This window comes from Bubalus bubalis, chromosome 13 (genome assembly GCF_019923935.1).
Source record: "Bubalus bubalis isolate 160015118507 breed Murrah chromosome 13, NDDB_SH_1, whole genome shotgun sequence".
Lineage (NCBI taxonomy): Eukaryota > Metazoa > Chordata > Mammalia > Artiodactyla > Bovidae > Bubalus > Bubalus bubalis.
The window spans coordinates 54,004,679-54,030,365 of record NC_059169.1 but is presented as its reverse complement, the minus strand read 5'-3'; the positions used below and the strand labels follow the sequence as shown (position 1 = coordinate 54,030,365).

At 43.1% G+C, this 25,687-nt stretch overlaps 2 protein-coding genes across 5 annotated transcripts in view; one reads left to right on the top strand and one right to left on the bottom strand.

Annotated features, from left to right (window-relative positions):
* Positions 1 to 7,652: 7,652 nt before the first annotated feature.
* The window catches only part of XPO4 (exportin 4), an 89,952-nt gene continuing 71,917 nt past the window's right edge, over positions 7,653 to 25,687 (top strand). For 2 of the 4 annotated variants that reach the window (XM_006073228.3, XM_006073232.3), the window contains exons 1-2: positions 7,653 to 7,875; positions 23,405 to 23,510. In XM_006073228.3, coding sequence (XP_006073290.1) covers positions 7,807 to 7,875; positions 23,405 to 23,510 — 175 coding nt within the window. In that variant the 5' untranslated portion in view covers positions 7,653 to 7,806. Of the gene's footprint in view, positions 7,876 to 23,404; positions 23,511 to 25,687 lie in introns of those variants that run through there. The other 2 variants (XM_044927283.1, XM_025262814.2) reach the window with 2 other exon arrangements.
* On the bottom strand, positions 11,822 to 13,729 carry LOC102399953 (mitochondrial import receptor subunit TOM6 homolog). Its single transcript, XM_044927284.1, has 3 exons — positions 13,591 to 13,729; positions 12,854 to 13,004; positions 11,822 to 12,277 (listed from the first exon to the last, which is right to left on the bottom strand). Exon 3 carries the CDS (start codon positions 12,218 to 12,220, stop codon positions 11,996 to 11,998), a length of 225 nt encoding a protein of 74 aa, XP_044783219.1. The 5' UTR covers positions 12,221 to 12,277; positions 12,854 to 13,004; positions 13,591 to 13,729; the 3' UTR covers positions 11,822 to 11,995.

The following is a 25,687-nucleotide window of genomic DNA, read 5'->3' as shown; positions in this document are numbered from 1 at the left end:
TAGCTTTGTTCATAGTGATGCTTTCTAAGGCCCACTTGACTTCACATTCCAGGATGTCTGGCTCTAGGTCAGTGATCACACCATCGTGATTATCTGGGTCGTGAAGATCTTTTTTGTACAGTTCTGTGTATTCTTGCCACCTCTTCTTAATATCTTCCGCTTCTCTTAGGTCCATACCATTTCTGTCCTTTATCGAGCCCATCTTTGCATGAAATGTTCCCTTGGTATCTCTAATTTTCTTGAAGATACCGCTAGTCTTTGCCATTCTGTTGTTTTCCTCTATTTCTTTGCATTGATTGCTGAGGAAGGCTTTCTTATCTCTTGGTATTCTTTGGAACTCTGCATTCAGATGCTTATATCTTTCCTTTTCTCCTTTGCTTTTCGCTTCTCTTCTTTTCACAGCTATTTGTAAGGCCTCCCCAGACAGCCATTTTGCTTTTTTGCATTTCTTTTCCATGGGGATGGTCTTGATCCCTGTCTCCTGTACAGTGTCACGAACCTCATTCCATAGTTCATCAGGCACTCTATCTATCAGATCTAGGCTCTTAAATCTATTTCTCACTTCCACTGTATAATGGGGAGGACCAACCCCATGCCAAGGAGCGGTGGCTGCACGGGCGCAGGAGGGCCTAGAGGAGCTATCCCACGTTGAAGGTCAGGAAGGGCGGCGGTGAGGAGATACCCCTCGTCCAAGGTAAGGAGCAGCGGCTGCACTTTGCTGGAGCAGCCTTGAAGAGATACCCCACGCCCAAGGTATGAGAAACCCAAGTAAGACGGTAGGTGTTGCAAGAGGGCATCAGAGGGCAGACACACTGAAACCATACTCACAGGAAACTAGTCAATCTAATCACACTAGGACCACAGCCTTGTCTAACTTAATGAAACTAAGCCATGCCCGTGGGGCCACCCAAGACGGGTGGGTCATGGTGGAGAGATCTGACAGAATGTGGTCCACTGGAGAAGGGAATGGCAAACCACTTCAGTATTCTTGCCTTGAGAACCCCATGAACAGTATGAAAAGGCAAAATGATAGCATACTGAAAGAGGAACTCCCCAGGTCAGTAGGTGCCCAATATGCTACTGGAGATCAGTGGAGAAATAACTCCAGAAAGAATGAAGGGATGGAGCCAAAGCAAAAAGAATACCCAGCTGTGGATGTGACTGGTGATAGAAGCAAGGTCCGATGCTGTAAAGAGCAATATTGCATAGGAACCTGGAATGTCAGGTCCATGAATCAAGGCAAATTGGAAGTGGGCAAACGAGATGGCAAGAGTGAATGTCGAGATTGTAGGAATCAGCGAACTCAAATGGACTGGAATGGGTGAATTTAACTCAGATGACCATTATATCTACTACTGCGGGCAGGAATCCCTCAGAAGAAATGGAGTGGCCATCATGGTCAACAAAAGAGTCTGAAATGCAGTACTTGGATGCAGTCTCAAAAACGACCGAATGATCTCTGTTCATTTCCAAGGCAAACCATTCAATATCACAGTAATCCAAGTCTATGCCCCAACCAGTAATGCTGAAGCAGCTGAAGTTGAACGGTTCTATGAAGACCTACAAGACCTTTTAGAACTAACATTCAAAAAAGATGTCCTTTTCATTATAGGAGACTAGAATGCAAAAGTAGGAAGTCAAGAAACACCTGGAGTAACAGGCAAATTTGGGCTTGGAATACGGAATGAAGCAGGGCAAAGACTAATAAAGAGTTTTGCCAAGAAAATGCACTGGTCATATTAAACACCCTCTTCCAACAACACAAGAGAAGACTCTACACATGGACATCACCAGATGGTAAACACCGAAATCAGATTGATTATGTTCTTTGCAGCCAAAGATGGAGAAGCTCTATACAGTCAACAAAAACAAGACTGGGAGGTGACTGTGGCTCAGAGCATGAACTCCTCATTACCAAATTCAGACTGAAATTGAGGAAAGTAGGGAAAACCACTAGACCATTCAGGTATGACCTAAATCAAAATACTGTGTAGAATATTATATATATAATACTCTTCTCCATTATGGTTTATCCCAGGAGACTATATAGTTCCCTGTGCTCTACAGTAGGACTTTCTTTTTATTCATGCAATGTGTTCTTTCTTTTTATATCTCTATATTCTAGGAAGGTGCTGTTGAACCTACTGAGTCACTTAGAAGTGATAAATATTGTGCAGATTTCTGTTAAGGCAAATCTACAGTATGTCTCCTTCCTCTGCTCTCCTCCCCCCAATTTAAAAACTGGACTGTCAAGGGATCCCAGAATAGTGTGGCTTACTCTGGTCTTGAATCATTATGGGCGCCTACTATTTGTTCACTACACATTGAGTCAAAAATACATTGGGCAGCACTGTGTTCAGTGTGTATAACAGTACCATGTGGCACATATTAAATCCTTAAAGTGGAAGCTTGAATATTTAAAAAGCCTTAGGAGTCTACAGAAAATCTTTAAAAAAGTATTTATTTACTTGGCTGTGCCGGATCTTTGTTGCAGCAGGCAGGATTTTTAGGGAAGTCCTAGTCTCTTCATAAATTTATCACAGATTTTTTGCAGGACAAACTATATAAAACAGATGGAATTAGCTGATTCTGTGAATAAGTTCCATAGTCATTATTTTCATCGAACTTGGAAAGAAAATTATTTTAAGGCTACAGAAAGAACAGTTTTACTTAAACCAGGACCCAGGACCCTTTCTTCCTTTTAGGTAAACATGCAGGGCCCGAGTCAGGAGAGCCGACAGGGCCCCACGGGGCAGTCTTTGAGAGGGTGTGGGCTTGCCCTCTGTTGAAGGTGTGCACAGGACTGCAGTCGCAGTAGGAAGCAAGAAGGCTGCTGGGGGGAGGGCAGCAGTTGTGGGGCAGAGGCCAGGTGCAGTGGGGCGACTGGTCTTGGGGACAATGGGACCAAGCTAGCCGAGGCTGTCAAAAAAGCAGGCAAATCAGTAGTTGCCAAATACCCTTTTCCTTCTCTCCAGACATGTCAGAGGACACTCTTCCTGGTGGGTGCATTTGCCAGAGCAGCAGTTTGGTTCCTGAAGTCTTGTTTAGAGCCTTCATGCTCTTAAGTATTGAAGGCCCCACTGGGCAGGCTCCTGGCTGGGCTGTCTGAGCGGGCGGGTGAGGAGTGGCTGCTCCCTGGGCGTCTGTGAGGCAGGCCCTCACCCCGTGGCTGCTGGGTGCATCAGGTCTGCACTGATGACACAGGGCTTGGTCCCGCAGGTAGAGGGACAGTCCAGAAGACCCTGCGGTAACAGCCCACCCTCCCAGGAAGAATGGAGGAGGATAAAGAATGAGGAAAACACAGACACAAAACAAGAGAAGTCAGAAGCCACGGTGTCTGCACTGGACAAACATCATCTTTGCCGTGAGTCCTCCTCTTGCCCAGCTTATTAGAAGCTTTAAAAGGATCAGACTGTTTTGGAACATTTGGCAAAGTTGCCATCAATAATGGCCCAGAATGTTCAGATTACAGGATCCAAATGCCATTGTTTATGACATCTGTATCTTGTTGGAGGATGCCCTCAGGGCTCAAAGTGAGATGACAGCTCGGTGGGGACGGTAGGACACCTCTGCACAGGCCCAGGGCTGCCCACAGGTCAGAGGATAAACACCACCAACAGGGACAGGAGCGGCTTCAGGACATTTATAAATCAAGCCCTACTTTTGCCAATTTCCTGTTGTCTTAAAACATTCAGAACAAAGCAGAGCTCTACTGACAACCCCCCAGATCATCTCTGGGGGCTAGTGATGGACTCCTGGGGCGTCTATCAGCAACCACCTCCACCAGCCTCTTTTCTGTCAGAACTCAGGCAGGTGTCACTGTCAGTTCCTGGTCACAGGGCTCGGGCCCCTGTGACTGGGGCAGGAACCGAGTCCTAGTTGCTATTTTCAGACAAGCCAACTCCTTGGGACGGGAGGCCCCCTCCAGGCCCCACTCCCAAGAACTTGCGGCAGAAGCCCAGCTGGGCAGTCCTCTGTCCACTGCCAGCAGCTTTGGCTCTGATTCTTCTCCATGAGCAGAGGACATCTTGAAATGTCAGTCCTGTGGCATCATTTGAAGAGCCTGATCAGGCCTGCTTGAGAGGAACTTGGTCCCAGGCTGAGGCTCCCCTCTGCCCCGCCTAGACCCCTGCCCTCTGCTCTGCCAGAGCTCCAGGCTCTGAACACTGACAAACTGCAGCACCCCTTTGCCACCTCTCCATGGCATCTTCCCAGTCTAACCCTAACCCCTGACACATCTACAATTTCCATTTTCCAGGTGAGGAAGCCCCTGCCCTCGAATGGCCTTTCTACACCATGACATCATGCGCTGCGATGGCACAGTAGCCCCTTAGGTGGTCGCCCCTTGGACTGAGCCTCTGGTCGGCTGAGTACCCGGAGGCTCCCCAGCAGCAGGGGGCTTGGGTAAAGCCTTTGGAAATCTGATGCAACTCATGCCTTTAGGTTGCTGGGTTGTTGGGGGAATTCCAGAGACCTCTTTGGAAAAGAGGTCTTCATCCCAGTCTCAAAAACTTTAATGGGATGGATGCCCTATAACATTCAACTTTATAAGGAAGATGGAATATTGTACTTGGTTAAACTGGTTTAGAAGTAAATTTCAAGATGATATGTTGTGAGAACAGGAGGGATAAAGCACTGCTGTTTACAGTTACTTTGATAGACATCAGAACTGTGGTATGTTAATCAAGTATTTAATATTTAAGAACTCCAAATAGTAACATTTCACAGACATACCATATGTGCAGAAATATGCTTTCTGTACCAAGGAAATTTTTAAAGACATGGTTCCCTTTTGGTCTTATGTTTTTATTTCTGGAGAAATATATTAAGCTCCTATAAATTTGATATCATAATTCGGTTTTATACTGCTGCCTTCAAAGTTTTCAGAACTTTGGGTCATAAGATCCCTTAACACTTTCTGGATCAGGTGTCCTCTGTTGATATAGAATTATTTTTATTAAGTGTGGCCATTTGAGTTTAGAAATGCTTTTTTAAAAAGAGATTTGTTCTTGAGTCTCTCAAGTAAAATAGAATAATCTCTCACTCTGTCGCATAATTTATCTATGTTCCTTGTAAGTCTTCATTGTAGTTTTGACTTGGATAAAATTTCTTTTTTTAAACAAGTATTTATTTGGCTGCATTGGGTCTTAGTTGCAGCACGTGGGACGCAGGCTCTCTGTTGTGGCATGCGGGCTCAGTGTTTGAGGCTTGCTGGGTTAAGGGCTTAATTGCTCTGAGGCACATGGGATCTTCGTTCTCTGGGGATGGAACCTGAGTCCCCTGCAGTGGAAGGTGGGTTCTTAACCATGGGACCACCAGGGAATTCCCTGAAACTTTTCTTAATTTCCTTTCCTGATGGCTCATTGTTAGTATATAAAAATGCAACTGACATTTTAAAATTGATTTTATATTTTGTAACTTTGCTGAATTCATTGATTAGTTCTAACAGATTTTTGTGGACTCTTTAGGATTTTCTATATATAAGATGACATCATCTGTGTAGAGATAATTCTTCTTCCTTTTTGATTTGGATGCCTTCTATTTATCTTACCTAATTGCTTTGGCTAGGACATCCATTAGTATTTTGAATAGAAGTAATAAGAGGGAACATATAGTTGGATCCTGTGTTTTTAATCCATTTAGCTAGTCTGTGTCTTGACTGGGGAGTTGACTCAATTCAAAGTAGTTACTGATAGGACTGTTGTTCAGTCGCTCAGTCATGTCCGACTCTTTGTGACCCCATGGACTGCAGCACGCCAGGCCACCCTGTCCCTCACTATCTCCTGGAGTTTGCCAAAGTTCATGTCCATTGAATTGTTAATGCCATCCATCCATGGCTATAGGACTATAGCCATCTGAAAATAGTTTTGACCAAGATCCTCTGATAGGATCTTAGGGAACTCCTTTGTGTTTTGGGACTTAGTAAGTGTCCCTAGCCTACACTCTGAGAACTGTTGCTCTAAAGTATTTCAATCAGCATGTTTGTGTTGACAAGATGTTTATGGCTTGACACACACACACAAAGACCAAAAAACCACCCCAAATCCCCCAAACTAAACCTGTTTCCAAGGAAAAGTATATAATATATTCAACTAATTACTTTTGGAGCCCAGGACATCACAGGTGTTAAAGGCATACCCAATGCCAAAGAAAGCTCAAACTACCGCACAATTGCACTCATCTCACATGCTAGTAAAGTAATGCTCAAAATTCTCCAAGCCAGGCTTCAGCAATATGTGAACCATGAACTTCCTGATGTTCAAGCTGGTTTTAGAAAAGGCAGAGGAACCAGAGATACCTTTTCTTCTTCGTTCTTAAAGAGCATCTCATGCAAAGTTCTTGTGTAGCTGCACAAAACAAATGCTCTGGAACACAGGACACAATCTGAAGCATTATATGCCTCAAACATTTAATGTCATAAAATACTCATTTGTCTACACTTTTGAAGATGTATCTTTGATCTGCAGTAATAACTCTTTGCAGCAGGTAGAGACACTTTGTAATCTTGCAGATTGCTATACAGATCTTCCTTGGCTTATGACGGAGTTAAGTCCCAATAAATCCATCATAAGTTGAAAACATCATAAGCTGAAAATGCATTTAATACATCTAACCTACCAAACCTCACAGCTTAGCCTCACCTACATTAAAGGTGGTCAGAACACTTATATTAGCCTCCAGCTGGGCAAAAGCATCTAATAGCGAGTCTGTTTTATAATAAAGTGTTGACTGTCTCATTTAATTTAGTGAACACGGTACTGAAAGTGAAAAACAATGTTTCTAAGATATCAGTTGTTCACCTTACTGATTGTGCACCACGTGAGTATCTGACCGCACATGCTGCCCAGGAAGAGAAAAATCTGAAGTACAGTTTCTAATGAATATGTATCGCTTCACACCATGGAGCAGCCGTAAAATCATTAAGTCCAGACATTTGTACTTAGTGAAGTATTTATTGAATGCCTTCTACATGTGAGGCACTATGTGAACCAATTTCACACAATTTTTTAAAAAGCCATTAACTGCACTCACGTTACCCTTTTGTAACGAAATAAGAGGTACTTCCTTTGTTTTTTAAGCATAAAAACCTTGTTAATTCACTTCCTCAACTTCATGTTGTAGAGATGCCAAATATAATACCTCGTTTCTCAAAGAAGCTAACAATGCAATTCTATTGCAGGGACATAAAAAAGGGAAAACCCGCAACTATGGCTTATTTACAACTGGAAGAAGAAATGAAGTTGTCAACAGAGGAAACTTACACTGAAACGAAAGTGACTTTTTGTGTATCCCAAGAAGCAGACCGGCACCAAGAGGTGGAAGCTAGTAGCAGGTATGCAGGTGTCGCTCAGAACAGAGCCTGGTCTCAGCAGTGAGGGCCGGCGCGAGCGCGGACAGGGCGCTCTCAGGCCCGGGTGGGGAAGCTGGGCTCCGAGCCCCTCTGCCGGACCTGCCCGCCGGCTCCGCCAGGAAATCGGCCCCGCACGGGGGCACGCGAGCGCGGAGCACGCGATCTCGCGGGACGCAAGCCGCCCTGCCCGAGAGGGACGCGTCCGCAGAGTACACGGCAGGGCCGGAGGCGCCCCCGGGCCGGCGGCGAGCGAGCGAGCAAGCGGGCGGGCGAGCCCCGAGGGAGCGCCCACAGTCCTTGCCCGCCGACCCGCAGCCCTGACCTCGCGACCCCGCGTCGACGTCGGCGGCCGCGACGGCTCGGGCGGGAGCGCGCGAGCCCGAGGAATCTCGCGATTGGCCGGTCGGGCGCCCGCTCCCAAAATGCACCGCATGGCGCGTCATTGAAGAGAGACCATGATGGCGGCGGCGCTGGGGCCCCCAGAAGTGATCGCTCAGCTGGAGAACGCAGCCAAAGTTCTGATGGTGAGTGCCCGCGCCCCCGCGCCCCCGCGCCCCGCGCCCGCGGTCTCTGGCGGCGCTGCCGTGCTCGGCCTTGGCCCCCGCCTGACTGGCGACCGGCCGGGGTCTCCCGGGAGCTCAGAGCTGGAGCAGGCGGCGGTGGCGTGGCGCAGGACTCTCCTCCGCCTGCGCTCCTGCCTCGGCGCCCCTGGCCGGACTGTCCGCTCCCTGGCTGTGCGGTGCCGCAGCCGCTCCACCGAGTGGGGCCGGAGAAATGCTTCGTGCGCCCCGGCCCTCCGCTTCGGGTCGGGGGGAGGCGGGCGCTAGGTCGGGGCTGTGCGCGCCGCTGGGGAGCGGGTGCCGGTGGCGGGCTGGCATGGCCCGGGTGCCGTCTGCAGCTGTGGTTCCGCTCGTGCCTTTGGGTCCCCGAGCGCTTTCTCTCACCTGCGACCGCGGCTGGGCAGCCGCAGCCACCCGCACAAGGAAGGAACGGCGGGAGGGAGGGAGGGAAATCCTAGGACCAAGGTCATTGGGGCAGAACTTTGGGACCGAGCTCCGTGCGGGTCGTGCGTTATGGAGAGTTGGGTGTGCAGCTCTCCTGGACTTTTTCCTGCGGCAGTACAATGAACAGAACAATTTAGTCAGTAGGTTATTACCTATTCGAGAAGGTAAGGCCCAGTCAAAGAGTGAGGCATTCCACTTAGAGTAGAAGCAAGGATAAACCATGTTTAGTTACTCAGTAAACTATTTGCTGGCTCAGTTTTGTTTTTGTAAACCACGACTTCCGTGTTTGTAGATTTCTCTGGAAGTTAGAGACTTGATTCCTTGAATTGACAAATAGCCTTCCTAAGAATTGGATGAAGCAATCTTCGGTACCTTTTTGCACCTTTTACCCCCTTTTGGTTCGGTGTTCGGGTTACATCACATTTTAAGACATTTGAACTAATTCTCATATAGTTTTTAGTTCCTTTTATCAAGTTTTGTTTTCACACCCAAGACCAGATAGCTTATGAAATTTAGCTTATGAAGCCGAGAAGTTTAATTAAAGCAGGGTTTACTTGCCGCAATATGAATGAAGTTAGGTGAATCGTTTTTATCACAAAAAGTGACTTAGGGAACGTTTTCAGACTCTTGCAACTTAAGTCCAGAAAAAAAACTAGCTATTATTCCCCTTAAATACCATGTTCTTAAAATCTCTGACTTACAGCGTTTCCTGAGATATCTGGAAATTTTCTATAAGGTAGAGGCCTCGTTTTCATTAGACTTTAGAAGGAGTATGTGACCCCCCCCCCCACCCCTACCCCTCAAACACTGCTTTAGTTCTCATGGAGATTAATATAAAATAGTTGTCCTTCATTGTTGGTCTTAGTACTGGTTAGTATTTGTGCTTGGTAGGACCTTTTCTCTTCCCTGCAAAGCTATTCTTATCACCTGTAAGGGAGTAGGGGAGAAGAGTCTAGTAAATACTAGTAATTGAGTGCATATCACCCTCCAGACACTGTGCTTGATGCTTTACATACTTTGTTAATCCTTGCAACCCCTTTACAAGGTTGAGAGAGAGCTTAAGTAGCCAGGTTACATAATTACTTAGTGGCTGAATTAGGTGTACAATTCCTATCTGTGGCGCTAAAGCTGGGTCTCTTTCTGCTCTGCCTCATCACCTCTCCTGTGTGTTGTATTGGATTCTGTTTACATACTTGAAATCTTTCCAGAGAAGAGTATTGAAAAAAGTGTTATTAAAATAGAAAATTTCTTTTTAGAAAGTCCACTTACTGTTTGATAGTGTGGATGCTTAAGAGAGACTGCGTGGTTTCCCAGATGGAAGCTGCAGTCCATCTTAAGAGTGACAATTGACATTTTTCCCAATGCTTACTATGTGTGAGGCACTATGCCAACCACTTCACATGTATTACCTTATTTGATCATCAGTAACTGTGAGGTAGTTACTACTTTCATTTTCATTTTATGGACTAAGGGACTGAAATATGTAGATGTTAAGTAATTTACCTAAACTTTCAAAGAAAGTGGTAGACAGTGGGGAATCCAACGCAGGTTCATCTGTTACCAACCCTTGGTTTTTAGCCTTTGGGGTAGTGGGAATAGAAAGCAGGTGAACTAATTATTTGGGGTTACCTGGCATGCTGAAGTCCATGGGGTCACAAAGAGTTGGACACAATTGAGCAACTTAACTGAAGACTGTCAAACCTCTTTCAGTTACTTACTGTTCAGTTCAGTCGCGTCTGACTGCGACCCATGAACTGCAGCACACCAGGCCTCCCTGTCCAATGCCAACTCTCAGAGCCTACCCAAACTCATGTCCATTGAGTTGGTGATGCCATCCAACCATCTCATCCTCTGTCGTCCCCTTCTCCTGCCCTGAATCTTTCCCAGCATCAGGGTCTTTTCAAATGAGTCAGCTCTTCTTATCAGGTGGCCAATGTATTGGAGTTTCAGCTTCAGCATCAGTCCTTCCAGTGTTCAGGAGATAAGTCCTGAACACCCAGGACTTATCTCCTTCAGGATGGACTGGTTGGATCTCCTTGCAGTCCAAGGGACTCTCAAGAGTCTTCTCCAACACCACAGTTCAGAAGCATCAATTCTTCGGTGCTCAGCTTTCTTTATAGTCCAACTCTCACATCCATACATGACTACTGGAAAAACCATAGCCTTGACTAGACAGACCTTTATTGACAAAGTAATGTCTCTGCTTTTTAATATGCTGTCTAGGTTGGTCATAACTTTCCTTCCAAGGAGTAAGCGTCTTTTAATTTCATGCCTGCAATCACCATCTGCAGTAATTTTGGAGCCCAGAAAAATAAAGTCAGCCACTGTTTCCACTGTTTTCCCATCTATTTGCCATGAAGTGATGGGACCAGATGCCATGAGCTTAGTTTTCTGAAGGTTAAGCTTTAAGCCAACTTTTTCACTCTCCTCTTTCACTTTCATCAAGAGGCTCTTTAGTTCTTCTTCACTTTCTGCCGTAAGGATGGTATCATCTGCGTATCTGAGGTTATTGATATTTCTCCCGGCAATCTTGATTCCAGCTTGTGCTTCTTCCAGCCCAGCGTTTCACATGATGTACTCTGCACAGAAGTTAAATAAGCAGAGTAACAGCCTTGATGTACTCCTTTTCCTATTTGGAACCAGTCTGTTGTTCCATGTCCAGTTCTAACTATTGCTTCCTGACCTGCATATAGGTTTCTCGAGAGGCAAGTCAGGTGGTCTGGTATTCCCATTTCTTTCAGAATTTTCCACAGTTTATTGTGATTGTCCTTAATGAGTGTGTGCAGTGATAATATAAAATAATGGAGAACACATACATTAGTTGATACTTTATTTTTTTTTTTTATTTATTTATTTTTTTCTTTCCCTCCCTCCCTCCCCTAGTTGATACTTTAAATTTGTTTTAAAACTGAAATAGATTTTAATGAATCTAAATGCAACTTTAATGAGAGGGGTTCATGAATGGTTTTCATGGTTTTTATTGTGGAATTTGGTTAACATTTTAAAAGCATTGGCTAAAATGTAGTGCTGTAGAACAGTTCTTTCCATTTTATTTGATTCTCTTTTTTTGGCTGCTGTGGGACTTCGTTGTTGGGTGTGGGCTTACTCCCTAGTTGTAGTGAACTGGCGGTTTCTCCTGTGGAGCATGGGCCCTAGGGCACAGGCTCAGAAGTTGCTCTACACGGTCTTAGTTGCTCCACAGCATGTGGTATCCTCTGGGATCAGGGATTGAACCCGTGTCTCCTGCATTGCCAGGCAGATTCTCAACCTCTGGACCACCAGGGAAGTCCATCATTTTATTTGATTATTTGTGTGTGTGTGTGTGTGTGTGTGTACACGTGCTTTATTTGTTAAAATACCATTAGATTATTTCTCAGGACAAGAGCAAAGATCATCCCTTGCAGAAACTTAGAAACTATGTATAGCATTTTACAGAACAGAAGACAACACTTTAGCTGAAGCCTGCCTGTTTCCTGAGTGGACTCAGCAAAGAAAAGGAAGTCAGGCAGGGAAGGGAAGGGAAGGTGCCATCTGAATCAAACTTCAGCCCCCATCAGGGCAAGTCTTGTGATGGTCACAGATTGGAGGCTGTTTTTGAAGGGGTCTAGTACAGCACAGGGGTTCCATGTGTCTTCACAGGCTAGACCCCAGGCTGAGGTGTCATTAGGTCAATGTCACTCAGATTTCTGGCCAGCCAAACTCCAGCAGCAAAGAGTCCCAAATTGAGAATCAGTTTCCTCTGGAAGTCATTCCTGTCGGTGGCGAAGCGGTAGACACCCCGAAGCCAGTCCCCCACCTTGTCTGGAATTTCGGGAGCTTCATTTGCTGAGCCCGCAGCAGTCACCCCGGCCCCACTGGAAGCCATAGCAGCACCTCTGCACTCCTTAGGAACGCTTCATTTTATTTGATTCTTAAATCAGCCCTGTGAAGTGGATGGGAGAAGAGTTATTCTTAAACTTTGTAAATGAGAAAATCCGAGGTTCAGAGATGGTAACTGGTGTGCCCATGGTCACACAGATGATTTGGCTCTGGAATTCAGTCTCTGGCCATTCACTCATTCTACACAGTGTCTTCAGTACACATGTGCTAAGCATGATGTTGTACATGCTGAGGAAACAGGAGAATAGAGACCTTTAAAAAAATATATTTATTTGGCTGCGCCATGTCTTAGTTGTAGACTGTGGGATCTAGTTCTCCCACTGGGATTGAACCCTCAGCCCCTGCAGTGGAAATGCTGTCTTAACCACTAAACTGCCAGGGAAGTCCCAAATTCAAGTTTTGGTTTTTGGAACTTTCTGGGATTTTGTCCTAAATATTTTTGATCTGTAGTTGATTGAATCTGTGGATACAGAGGACTGAAAGTACTTATTTACAAGTATAAGTTGCAGTATGTTTAGAGCTGATGATTCTTGCAGAATGTTTTTTCTTAAAAGATTTAAGTCTTGACAGAGTTCCTGACATTAGGTTCAGTCTGAAGCATTTCACATCTGTCAGGTACCTTAGGGACAGGACCAGCAGGCTGGTGGGGCCCTTCTGCTGCTGCCGCTTGGACCCAGCTCCCACTCCAGCTGCCTTGGCCGGGTGCCCAGGCCTCCTAGAGGCATGTTCACGAGTGCCTGTCCTCACTGCTCCTGTGCACTCTGATTGTCCTGTTGGAGTTCAAATACAGGTTCAAGAATAAAATGGTTAAGAATTTGAGGATGGCCACCAGAGAGTGTCACATTAAGGTCGAGGCCCTTTGGAGAGAGCTGGGCCTGATGCTACCACCCTGGTCACACACTCGGGAAGCTGACCCGGGGCTCTGTAGACTGGCACCTCTCCATCACATTGGATTAGCTCCCTCCTCCCTGAGCCTCCCAAGCAAGTGTGCCCCTGGCTTGCAACAGCCTTCTCCCGCTTGTATCTAGTGGCTGTTTGGCATTTCAGATCTCAGTGTAGTTGTTTACTTTGGCAGAAACAAGTCTGAGCACTCTGGACTAGATTAAACGCTCATTTCATATCACCGTGTGCTTTAGTAACATTGATGACACCTCCAGTTTTATGCTACTTGTGGATTATGTGATTGACTCCTCTGCTGGATTTTGAGCTCCTGGGAAACACGGATTCTGTTTGTTTTTGCTTATCATTGACTGACTTGTGTCTGAAGCATCTAGCACATTGCCTAGCACAGAGTAGACATTTGATTGTAATTTGTGGATGGAAATATGTTGTAGGGGAGGGTTCCAAACAGAGTACCTGGGTTTGAAGTTTCACTACGTTTTCTCTTTGTAAGATTCTGGATAAGTTTCTATCTTTCCAGTTTCCGAGGACCCGTCTCCCATCGCTTTTCTCTGAATCAGCACAGGAGCTCTCTCCATCCTTCCATCTCCCATCCCGTCCTTGGTCTTGTCTGAGAGCCTTTTGTTCCTGCTCCCTCTGCCTGAAACACTTTTCCTCTCTCTTACCTGATCCTTCAGGTGTCAGGAATGCCCTCCTTAGCTTCCCAGAAAGGTGAGACTCACCTGTCCTGAACTTAGATACATCTGCACCACCTGGGATTTTACATTTGTTTGTGTGATTAATGAATGAATGTTGGTCTCACTGGCTGGATGCTAATATGTATTAGCTCAGGAACCTCGTTTGCACTTAATAATTTGCTCAGTAATATTTGTTGAAGGAAGGGAATGAGTAGGTGGGGAGGGGAGATGGACCCAGGGGGATAGGCAGGGTGGGTGATCTAAGGTCGCCCTGCAGTATTCCGTGCCAGTTCTGTGGTTTCTCTGGGTGACAGCAGTGTGAAGATCGGCCTGAGAGAAGCAAGACGTTAAGTCCGAAGACCAGTTAGGAGGCTTTCGACGTTGTTCTACAGAGAGGATGAGACACTGCACAAAGCTAGGGTGGAAGAGGGATATGTTAATATTCTTCCAAAAAATTTTTAATGCCAAGATGACTCTTTTGGTAAAAGAGAGTGCATGTGTATTTGAGGGAAGCTGGGGAGCTTGAACAGCTTGTGTAAGCTAAGAATTTCTGAGTTTTTATCTTAGTAGAAATTTTATTTTAGTCCATAATATATCCATGTAAAAGTATAAAATATATCTATTTTATGAAATGTAGAAATGTCCAAATATAAAATTCTTTGACCCCATTTCTGCTGGTCTATCTATATTTTGTAACTTTGTGGCAGGGATTAGAGAGCTAATTGGAAAACAATAGTAGTATGACAGTGACATAGATAAGATGCTAGAAAATCACCCCATTGCTAGACCAGGCAGCATAAGTAATGACTCTTAGGAACTGAGCAGCAGGAAAACATAGCGGTTCTGGAGCCAAACTGTTTGGATTCTTCTTGGCTCCACCCATGACCAGATGTGTGACACTTGGCAAGTCACTTAACCTCTGTGCCTGTTTCCTCATCTCCAAAATAGGAAAATATATTATTTCCAGGGAGTTAATATATAGATTAAGTGATTTCATTTACTTGAAACATGTTTAATACAGTGCCTGGTACATAGTAAGTGCTCTAGAAGTGATAGCTGTTATTTTGTACATTAATCTGTCAAATAACATTGTGTGAAAGCATGTGGCTCTAGGTAATCTCATAGGAAGCATTTAGTAAATATTTTCTGAATTAATCAAATTTCTTCAAGTGTCTTCTCTTCAAGTATCCTCTATATCTGCACTCTCCAGTGAGGTAGCCAGTAACCACAGGTGGTTGTTGAGCCCTTGAAAGATGGCTGGTGCAAAGGAGGAACTGAGTTTTTTACTTTATTATTATTATTTTTAAGTTTAAACTCCTTTTATTTCAAGAAATAGTGCTTCTAAACTTTCCTGAAGTCAGAATTGTTCTATAAAAGTATCACAGAATATTACACAAGATTCTAAAAAACACAATATGCTTCCTAATAGCTTGAAACCTTTTTTACAAAGCATATCATTCATGACCATAAGTATGTTTCATCTGTCATTCAGCCGGTGACACACACATCTGATAAAGAGTTAATTTTAACATATGTACAGAGTCTGTGATAAAGACAAAGTTATCAAAGATTCAACTCTAACATATTAGGTTAGAGTTAGGAAAGAGTTCAACTCTTTCTTTAAAAGAGTTTACCTTAAACACGTAAAGGTAACATAACTGAGCTATGCATTTGATTATCTAAAAATAAAATGAAAATTACCATTAAGCTAAAAAATACCTTCTTGGGAAGTTGGCTGCTGCTGCTGCTGCTAAGTCACTTCAGTCGTGTCCGACTCTGTGCGACCCCATAACAGCAGCCCACCAGGCTTCCCTGTCCCTGGGATTCTCCAGGCAAGAACACTGGAGTGGGTTGCCGTTTCCTTCTCCAGTGCATGAAAGTGAAAAGTGAAAGTGAAGTCGCTCAGTCGTGGCTCTAGCGACCCCATGGACTGCAGCCTACCAGGCTCCTCAGTCTATGGGATTCTCCAGGCAAAAGTACCGGAGTGGGGTGCATTGCCTTCTCCGAGTTTTTTACTTTAAAACAGTTGTATGGGGGCAGTGGCCAGCATTTTGGGCAGCTCGGGTGTAAAGTGTGACTGTATCTCTTTGGTTTCATCTTCTGCTCTGTAAATACTGATTCTTTTCTGACCCCTGCCAGGCTCCTCTGTCCATGGTATTTCCCAGGCAAGAGTACTGGAGTGGGCTGCCATTTCCTCCTCCAGGGGATCTTCCCGACCCAGGAATTGAACCCATGTCTCCTGTATTGGCAGGTGGATTCTTTACCACTGAGCCAACTGGGAAGCCATCTTTAATTTGTTTTAGATTATTATTCTGATTCTTTTTCTTGCTGTAGAATCATTTTATGAACTGTATCAAGCAGATTTTCTTACACAGACATCATAAGAGAGAAGACACTCACATATCCTTTTAGCAAAACATGTTGGTTCAGGTTCTTGTGACAGAATGTCGTGTAATGAAGTAGTTCTGTGTAATGGATGAGAATTCTGAATTGCCTTTTTGTCCTTGGAGGTATGTTCGCTCACTGGTTCTTGAGTCTGAGAAAATCCACCTGGGGCAGGGTTTCTCAGCCTGTCCCTCCTGGTGTTTGGGGCTGGGCTGTGCACTGTAGGACCTGTAGCAGCAACCCTGCCTTTTCTACACTTGTTGCCAGCAGCACCCCCTCCCACTTGTGGCAACCAGAAGTGTCTCCAGACATTGCTAGCCACTCCCTGGGGCACACAGTGGCCCTAGCTGAGAACAACTGATTTTGAGTATCACCATCTCAAGACAAGGGCTGAGATTACACTTATATGATCAGTTTTATCATCATTAGTGGAGTTGTTCCTTAGAACTCTCTGCTGTGGTAGGAATGTTCTGTGTGGTCCAGTGTGGTAGCCACCAGCCACATGGGGTGTTAAGTTAAGCACTTGAAATGTGGCTAGTGCAGCCAGGGAACTGAATTTTCTGTTTCATCTATTTTTAAAATTATTTTTAACTGGAGGATAATTGTTTTAAAATTTCTGCCCTACATCAACATGGATCAGAGGTCTATGTATGTCCCCTTCCTCTTGAAGTTTCGTTTAATTTCAGCAGATGTGTCCAGTCACCGCTGTTTCAGACAGTGTGGGCTTAGTATGCTGCTGTGTGTCTTTTTGCATTCATCTTCTGATTTATATTTCAGTTGTGAAATGCCTTTCCTTATCAATTTTTTTCTCTTTGTCATTATGGTTAGAAAATGAAAAATCCTTAATTCTCAACACTATTGAATGAAGCTTAAAGATGGTGTTCCCAGGTTTCATTTTGACCTTCTAGGAAGATCATATTATACTCTGAGCAATGTAGTAAAAAAAACTGAGGATAATGTAATGGTGCTGATTTATTTTTATTTTACTATTGTATTACTTTTCTAGGAGACTTTAAAATCACTTTTTTAAAAATTTGGTTATTATTTTAGTTTTTTCTTAGCATAATTTGAAATAATTGATGAGTTCTGATGAAATAATCCTTAGAATGATGAAATAACAAAATTTTTCAAGATATAGAAAAAATATGATCACCAAGATCATCTTCTGTATCTTAGAAAAGGGTCCAGTGGATACATAAATGACTTCAAATTACAGTGAGTTTTATTTTGTTTTTTAAAAATAGAATTTGCCTTTATTCTTTGGAAGACCTCTAAGTAAAAATCATGAAATATCAAGCCTTGCAAATTTAAAACTGCTTTAAAAAGAAATCTCCAAAATTGAGTCCAGTGGACCTTGATGGTTTACTGACAGTTTATTGACAATTCAAAGGGAATAGCTTTTTTGTTTCAACATTAGTTGATGTTTGCTGTAGTTTTTTTTTTTTTTTTTAAGATCTTTGTATCAGGTTAAGGAAATCTCCATCCATTCCGACTTTGCTAAAAATTTAGTCATTGATCTTAATTTGTTAAACATGTTTCTCCTTTTTTAAAAAAAAAAAACGATAATGTTGTCTTTCTCCTGCAATATGTCCAGGGCAGGGAGGGAGACCAAAGAACTGGAGAGGACTGTGGCTGCGGGGGCACGCAGCCTGTGGGGGCTGTGGCTTTGGTGGGGAGAGGAGGCACTGGGGCCAGGACGGGGCGAGGAGGCTGTGGGCCTGGTGTCTGTGGGCCAGCTCCTGGGGCTCCCAGGAGGGCAGAGAACTGACCTTCATTTTGTCCTCTAAGACTCTTAATATTTGTGTCTTTCTTCATTCTAAATAAATTTTCATATCTGTGTTCATTTTCTTCTCAATGTATCTAGTCTGTCTTTTATTTTGCCCATTGAGTTTTTAAAACATTTTGTTTGTGGTGTATTAACTTACAGTAAAATTCACAAATCTTGGGTGTCCATTTTGAGGAGTTCAGGCAGTTGTGTATATATCCTTGTAACTGCCATCCAAACAAGGTTTATGTCTATGAATATTCAAGTTTTTCTTACTTCGCCTCAAAATTCTGTTGTCTTGTGCATGTTCATGCTAAGTAGCTTCGGTTGTGTCTGACTCTGCGACCCTATGGCCAAGTAGCCCGCCAGGCTCCTCTGTCCATGGGATTCTCCAGGCAAGAATACTAGAGTGGGTTGCCATGTCCTTCTCCAGGGGATCTTCCCGACCCAGGGATCAAACCTGTGCCTCAGTCTCCTGCAGTGGCAGACAGGTTCTTTACCATTAGCACCACCTGGGAAGGCTCTGTTGCGTTATCTTCCTTCTTATATTTTTTTTAAATGTGGTAAAATATCAAAGAAGACATACAGATGGCTAACAAACACATGAAAAAGATGCTCAACATCACTCATTATCAGAGAAATGCAAATCAAAACCACTATGAGGTACCATTTCACGCCAGTCAGAATGGCTGCGATCCAAAAGTCTACAAGCAATAAATGCTGGAGAGGGTGTGGATAAAAGGGAACCCTCTTACACTGTTGGTGGGAATGCAAACTAGTACAGCCACTATGGAGAACAGTGTGGAGATTCCTTAAAAAACTGGAAATAGAACTGCCTTTTATTATAAAGTTTAGTCTTCACTAATTTGTTGCATCTCATGAGTTTCTGGGAATTCTCTCTGTTCCATTGTTTTTTCCTGCTCTTTTACTGTGTTTTAAATTATTATTATGCCTTAAGTGTTGGAGGTGGAAACAGTGTCAGACTTTATTTTTTGGGGCTCCAAAATCACTGCAGGTGGTGACCGCAGCCATGAAATTAAAAGACGCTTACTCCTTGGAAGGAAAGTTATGACCAACCTAGACAGCATATTCAAAAGCAGAGACATTACTTTGCCAACAAAGGTCCATCTAGTCAAGGCTATGGTTTTTCCGTATGTATGGATGTGAGAATTGGATTTGAAGAAAGCTGAGTACCAAAGAATTGATGCTTTTGAACTGTGGTGTTGGAGAACACTCTTGAGAGTCCCTTGAACTGCAATGAGATCCAACCAGTCCATTCTAAAGGAGATCGGTCCTGGGTGTTCTTTGGAAGGACTGATGCTGAAGCTGAAACTCCAATACTTTGGCCACCTCCTGGGAAGAGTTGACTCATTGGAAAAGATTCTGATGCTGAGAGGGATTGGGGGCAGGAGGAGAAGGGAATGACAGAGGATGAGATGGCTGGATGGTATCCCTGACTAGATGGACATGAGTTTGGGTGAACTCCGGGAGTTAGTGATGGACAGGGAGGCCTGGCGTGCTGCAATTCATGGGGTCGCAAAGAGTCGGACACGACTGAGCAACTGAACTGAAGTGTTGACACTTAAATTATTATTTTAAGTATTTATATCTGGTTGGATAAGATTCCCTTCTTATCATTCTTTTTCTGCATGTTTTTAAATGGCTATTTTTTTGAGCCTCAAGTGTGATTTACTTTTTATCTGAGGTGTAATTGACATTTAACATTATGTTAGTTTCAGGGATTTCCCTGGCAGTCCAGTGGTTAAGACTCTGTGCTTCTAGTGCAGCGGGCGAGGGTTTGATCCCTGGTCAGGAACTAAGATCCTGCATGTCACGAGGCCAAAGACAAAACAAACAAAAAATAGCCAAAAAAAACCCCACCCAAGTTATATTAGTTTCAAATATATGACATAATGATTTGTGTATATTGATAAGTGACCACCATAATAAGTCTGGTTGACATCCATTGCCAAATATTTTTATAATTTGTGTGTGTGTGTGTGTGTGATGAGAACTTTTAAGATCTGTTCTCTTAGCAATATTCAGATAAGCAGTCCCCACTCCAGTACTCTTGCCTGGAAAATCCCATGGACGGAGGAGCCTGGTAGGCTGCAGTCCATGGGGTCGCTAAGAGTCGGACATGACTGAGCGACTTCATGTTCACTTTTCACTTTCATGCATTGGAGGAGGAAATGACAACCCACTCCAGTATTCTTGCCTGGAGAATCCCAGGGACAGGGGAGCCTGGTGGGCTGCCATCTATGGGGTTGCACAGAGTTGGACACGACTGAAGCGACTTAGCAGCAGCAGGTGGCTCAGCAGTAAAGAATCTCCTACTAATGCAGGAGACCTGGGCTTGATCCCTGGGTCGAGAAGATCCCTTGGAGAAGGAAAAGGCAATCCACTCTAGTATTCCTGTTTGAAAAATCCCATGGAATAGGAGCCTGGCGGCTGCAGACTTTGGAGCTGCAGAGTCACACCGGCTTAGTGACTAAACAGCCAACAGAATGGTTGTTGGAGTCACCAGGCAGTGCTTTACACCCCCAGGGCTTAGTTGTTTTGGAACTGAAAGTTTGTACCTTTTAACCACTTTGATTCATTTTGACCACTCCCCCCTTCTGCTTCTGATAGCCACCAATTTCTGTTTTCTGTATCTTATGCTTAGGGTTTTGCATTTTGTTGTTGTTATATTCCACATGTAAGTGAGACCATAAGGTATTAGCTTTTCTCTGTCTGACTTATTTCATTTAGCATAAGTCCCTAAAGCTCCCCTTTTCCAAATTATTTTGACTGTTTGTCTTTTCTTAGATGTGTCTGGGTCACCTTGTCATATTCTGAGATAATATAATTCCAGTTTAAGTCTCAAAAAGATTTAATTACTGTAGGTTGATTTTGGGAGATCCATAAGCACGTTTTTAACCACAGTTCTCTTAGCAATTATAAGGTGTATTCCTTAGCATTATTAGATGGGGGGACCAGAGAGGGGTCGTTGCCCAAGGCTTCCCAACTGCTGTGCTGCAGATAAATAATTAGAAACCAGGTCTTTCTGATGGCTGTAAGGGATTTTTAAGAGAGTTGACCTGTTGTAAGCAGAAAGACTAGATCCCTGTCTACCTGTCTGGTGAAAACTGTGCTGCCTGCTCCACACTCAGTAAGTGTCAGTGCTGTTCCCACCTCTCCCTTGTGCATGGACTTGGCTCTCGGAATTTAGAGATGAGTGAAAGGAGGGCTCTAGTGTCACAGAAACAGTAGAGAAAGGAAAGAGGGCAGCGAATATCTGCAGTACCTTGTGATGAGTCGGGTGATGGAAGCTTCCCACATGTAGGTACTGGGGGCTCACACGTGTTGGTGGTGCCAGGTGGGGTAGAGACGCCTCTTGTGCTCCATCTAGGGGAAGGTCAGGAGAGGCTGGTAAAGAGGGACGGGACTGAAGCAGCTGTGAAGGGTGACGTTCTGAAGAGGAGGGCGTTCTGGGTCAGAGCTGCCTGGGGGTCTTGGGGAGATGCGTGTGTTTGGTTTTGACTCCCAGCCTGTTGAATCTTCGGGCACTGGGGATTTTTTTTTTTTTTTTTTTAAGACAAAGAAGTTTCTCACGACTTCATAATAACTTGTTATTTGGAAACCGTTACAAACTCATTTTCAAGGAGAAAGAATCTGAAAGTTTAGTTTTGAGAAATTAAAGTGAATACCATCTTGTACCTTAACATATTGACTTGATGATTTTATTGTTTGTATGATAATGTTCAACCAGGTGGTTAATACAAGCTTTTAGTTTGTAATTCATCATTTGAACTTAAAAATAGAATTCATTTTTTATGTTATATTAAAATTGTATTCAGACTTGTATCTTATTAAGTGTATGATATTAGGCTGTCCCGGGATCATTAACTTTGGGAGCTGTTTTGTTTGTAGAACTTGTATTCGTAAACAGTATAGCAGGTGGTGGTAGTGTTTAGCATGCTGTGTATTCAGGTCATAGTCAGCAGATGAAGGGTCTTGTGAAAGCACAGTGAACTCCTTGAATTAGGGAAAATGGTGGAATAAAGAATTTGCAAATGAAAAAAATTTATGTTTAGCATAGTTAGCTGTTCACAATATTTTATTAATAAAGCCTTTAAAAATATTCAAGGGGACTTCCCTGATGGTTCAGTGGCTAAGACTCTGTGTTTCCAATATAGGGGATGCGGGTTTGATCCCTGGTTGAAACTAAGATCCTGCATGCTGCAACTAAGAGTTCACCTGCTGTAACTAAACATCCTGAGTGCTGCAACTGAAACCTGGTGCAGCCAAAATTAGGGGGAAAAACAAAACAGAATTGAATGTGACACAGTTCTTTTAAAAAGACTGATACATAGATGATTTACAGTGTTGGTTTCAGGCGTACAGTATAGTCAGTGTTTTTGTAGATTATACTCCATTGTAGGTTATTACAAGATAAGGGCTGTAATTCCCTGTGCTGTATAGCGTAATCCTTGTTCTCTAATTACCATAGTTTTTTAGTGGAAATGTTTTCATTTTTACCTGGAGAGCTGTAGAGGGTGCTGTATCATTAGGAATAGTAGTCTGAACTGGCTTTAGCTAATTAGAATTCCTTTAGGCAAGAGAATCAAAGTTAGTTGACTTTTCTTGGATTTTTAAAAGCTATTTTAACTGAAAATAGAGTGACTAATGTTGCATAGTTGATAGACTTTATATTGAGTATTGATTTAATGTATGTGGCAAAATGTTTTTCATCTTCTTGGTCTTTGAATACACTTGAAGTGATTTCCCCAATGTATATTGGTTATAGCAACAGAGGTTCATTTTCTTGCCACCTCCCCCACTCCCCCAATTGAGGAATATGATATTTTAATCTGTATGTTGTACAAGCCAGTCTCTCCTTCTAAGCTTCAGATGGGTCTCAGTGAAGTCAAAGATAACCGAACCGTGGAATGGGAATGTATGTTTTAGGTCAGGCTGGTTCAGAAGATACTGTCTTTGAAAGAAATATTGTTAGAACAAAATGGAACTTGAAGACCTGAGCAGACTATCTTAAAAGATCATTTTTAGAAATCAAGTTTTAGTAACTTTGGATTCAGTTTCACCTGTGCCTATTAGAAGTGATTTGAACTGCATCACTTTAAATGGAATGGTATATTTGGGAATAAAAGATAATATTAGCTATGTTTTTTAAAAAGTTTACCAAAAAATGTAAAATAAGTATCTACCTTTCTAAAATGTTAGGCAACTTGATTGAAACCTTGCCAGGAGTTTCTTCTGTTTTCTTGAAGATGTATTTTAGGTGTTTATTATAATGTTTAATATTGTAGTTCTTAAGCAGGAATTTGTCCTCCTGTTGTCTCCAAAAGTAAAAATATTTTCTGTTGTTGTGGGTAAAAGGATTGCTGTTGTTGAAGCTTCCTTATTAAACAAGTGTGCTCTGTGTTTGTGTTTAACTCTCAAGGCACCACCTTCCATGGTTAACACTGAGCAGCGCCAGCATGCTGAGCATATATTCTTATCATTTAGGAAGTCAAAATCACCGTTTGCAGTTTGCAAGCATATTTTGGGTAAGTGTATTTACTTTAAAAATGCCTAATTTTTCTATCTTGAACTTTAGATGTTTGAATTCATTTAAAAATAAGCAGGTTTGTACAGTTAAAATTTCCATTAGTCATTCCACTGGAGTGACTTTAAAGATATTCCATAAGGCCAGAGAGAAAACTTTGGTTTTGCTTTGGATTTTCCTTCTCTAAGTATCGCACTCAGTAAGTTGTTTTATTATTGGCCATAATGTCAAGGCTTATAATGTTGGGAGGAAAATCGAATGTTTTTTCTGTTGTTTTCAAGTATGATATCACTTACAGGAAATGCACTGTAATTCATCCCAGTGTTTTAAAGTTAAGATGGAGATTTCTACAGTTTCTTTTAGTTGTTTTTTTTAGTTTTTTAAAAACCATATATAATAGTTTGTACTCAGCTCATGTAGTGAATATTAGTCAGTTCTGTGTGGGTTCTTCATTGTATGTCATAAAATGAAACATTGAGTTTTTTACTCTTGTAAAAAATGTTTTGTTTGTACCTTATATCTGACATACGTAGAGAGTGATCTCTTTCCTTTAAAAGTAATAACAGCAGTTATAACTTGTTCAAAGATGGCATTCTCTTTGCCGCTTAGATATTTTTCAATTATTATAAGAGAGATTTCATTGTTTAGTTATTTTATGACCTGATTTTTGTTGGCTGTTTTTCTTATTTGGAATCATTTTTTGTAATCCCTATTGGGGGCTCTGAAAGGAAGCCTGTTTGAGGTGTCCATGACTACGGAATTGGTTAGTTGAGTGTTAGGAGCTGAAAAATCTACCTTGTGTTCTTGTGCTTTAGGAAGGCTAATCCGCTAGCCCCCAGCGCTCTGGGAAATAGCCCACAGTCGGTCTCCGTGCGCAGTGCTTTCCGGGTCAGGGCCTTCGGTGGAAGGGCTGGGCACCGGGGTACCTGCAGCCCGGAAGCAGCTCGGGAAGTCACATTGCCCCTCGGAGCCTTTTCCATCTGTGAAATGGGCATAATGATGCCATTTCCTTAAGTGGACTTGACCGTGTTAAGTTGTAGTGAGGCACAGATATAGCAACATGGGAAAGCGCTTGGCGAGAGGTCAGGTGAAGGTCATTGCCGCGTGACCACATGTCAGACAACCTTTGAAAAGTGCTCTGTGCTCTGTGCGGAGCTGGCAGTGGTGGTAAAGGCGGCTCTGTCCCCTCCAGGAGTTAGAGCTTAAGTTAGAGAAGCAGTCTAATATTCACCTTTAATTCTAAATGAGGCAGGTTTTTTTTTTTTTTTTTTGAGTAGTCAATTTTTATACTTGGTTGAATTTGTTTCTGACACTAAGAAAACTTGTTACCATGTGGAGAATATTTAACTCAGTATTAAATTAAAAGAAGCAAAACTGAAGATCATTAAGAGTTGGAGGGAGCCTTGCTTCTTCATCCTTACGGCCTTGAAGCTGTCAGTGTCAGTGGAGGGAGAAAAGCTCAGGTGATCCAAGCCTGGCTTTCGAGGTTCGGCCTCACTGCGTTAGCAGGTCCCTGTGGTGTCTCATCCGACTTCTGGCCATGACTCGGTTATCATTCTGTACTGGCTGGGAAATACCGGTCTCAGTGATAAGTATGTTATTAGAGTATGTTTGTTTACCACTCTTTCCTTTTTAGAGTATGTATATTTTATGAAGAACTATTGCTTTGTTATGACTTGAGCTTGTTTTAGAATACTTTTGTTTTTCTGATAAAAATTTCGAAAGAAGAGTATTGCTAGTTCTGGCCACGCTACTGAAAGCATTTTGGGTTTTGAGACGTAACTATTTAAAAGTTGGGTGCATGTGTTACAAGCATAATCATTAATGTACTGCAAAGCCCGGTGTTACATTAATGTTGACGTCTGAACTTCACGGAAAGCTTAACTCCTTACCCAGTTGCCACCAGCCCAGAAACGTTAGTTCCTCTGAGAAGACTTCTCATGCACGTGGCAGTCGATCGCAATCCAGGGTTTTCACGTTCTTGTTTCGGGATATAGGTCACTTGTGTGGAGTGTCTGGGTGGTAGGTTCTGATGAAGGGGAGGCTTTCTCTTGGATGCTTCCTTTTTCTAGCCTTTTAAAATTCTTCTTTCTCTCTTCTTACTTAAGTTTTGTTATTTCTTATTTTTCCTCATTTCTTTCTCGTCTTAAGCTTTTGTTTTCATTGTAGCTTTAATTT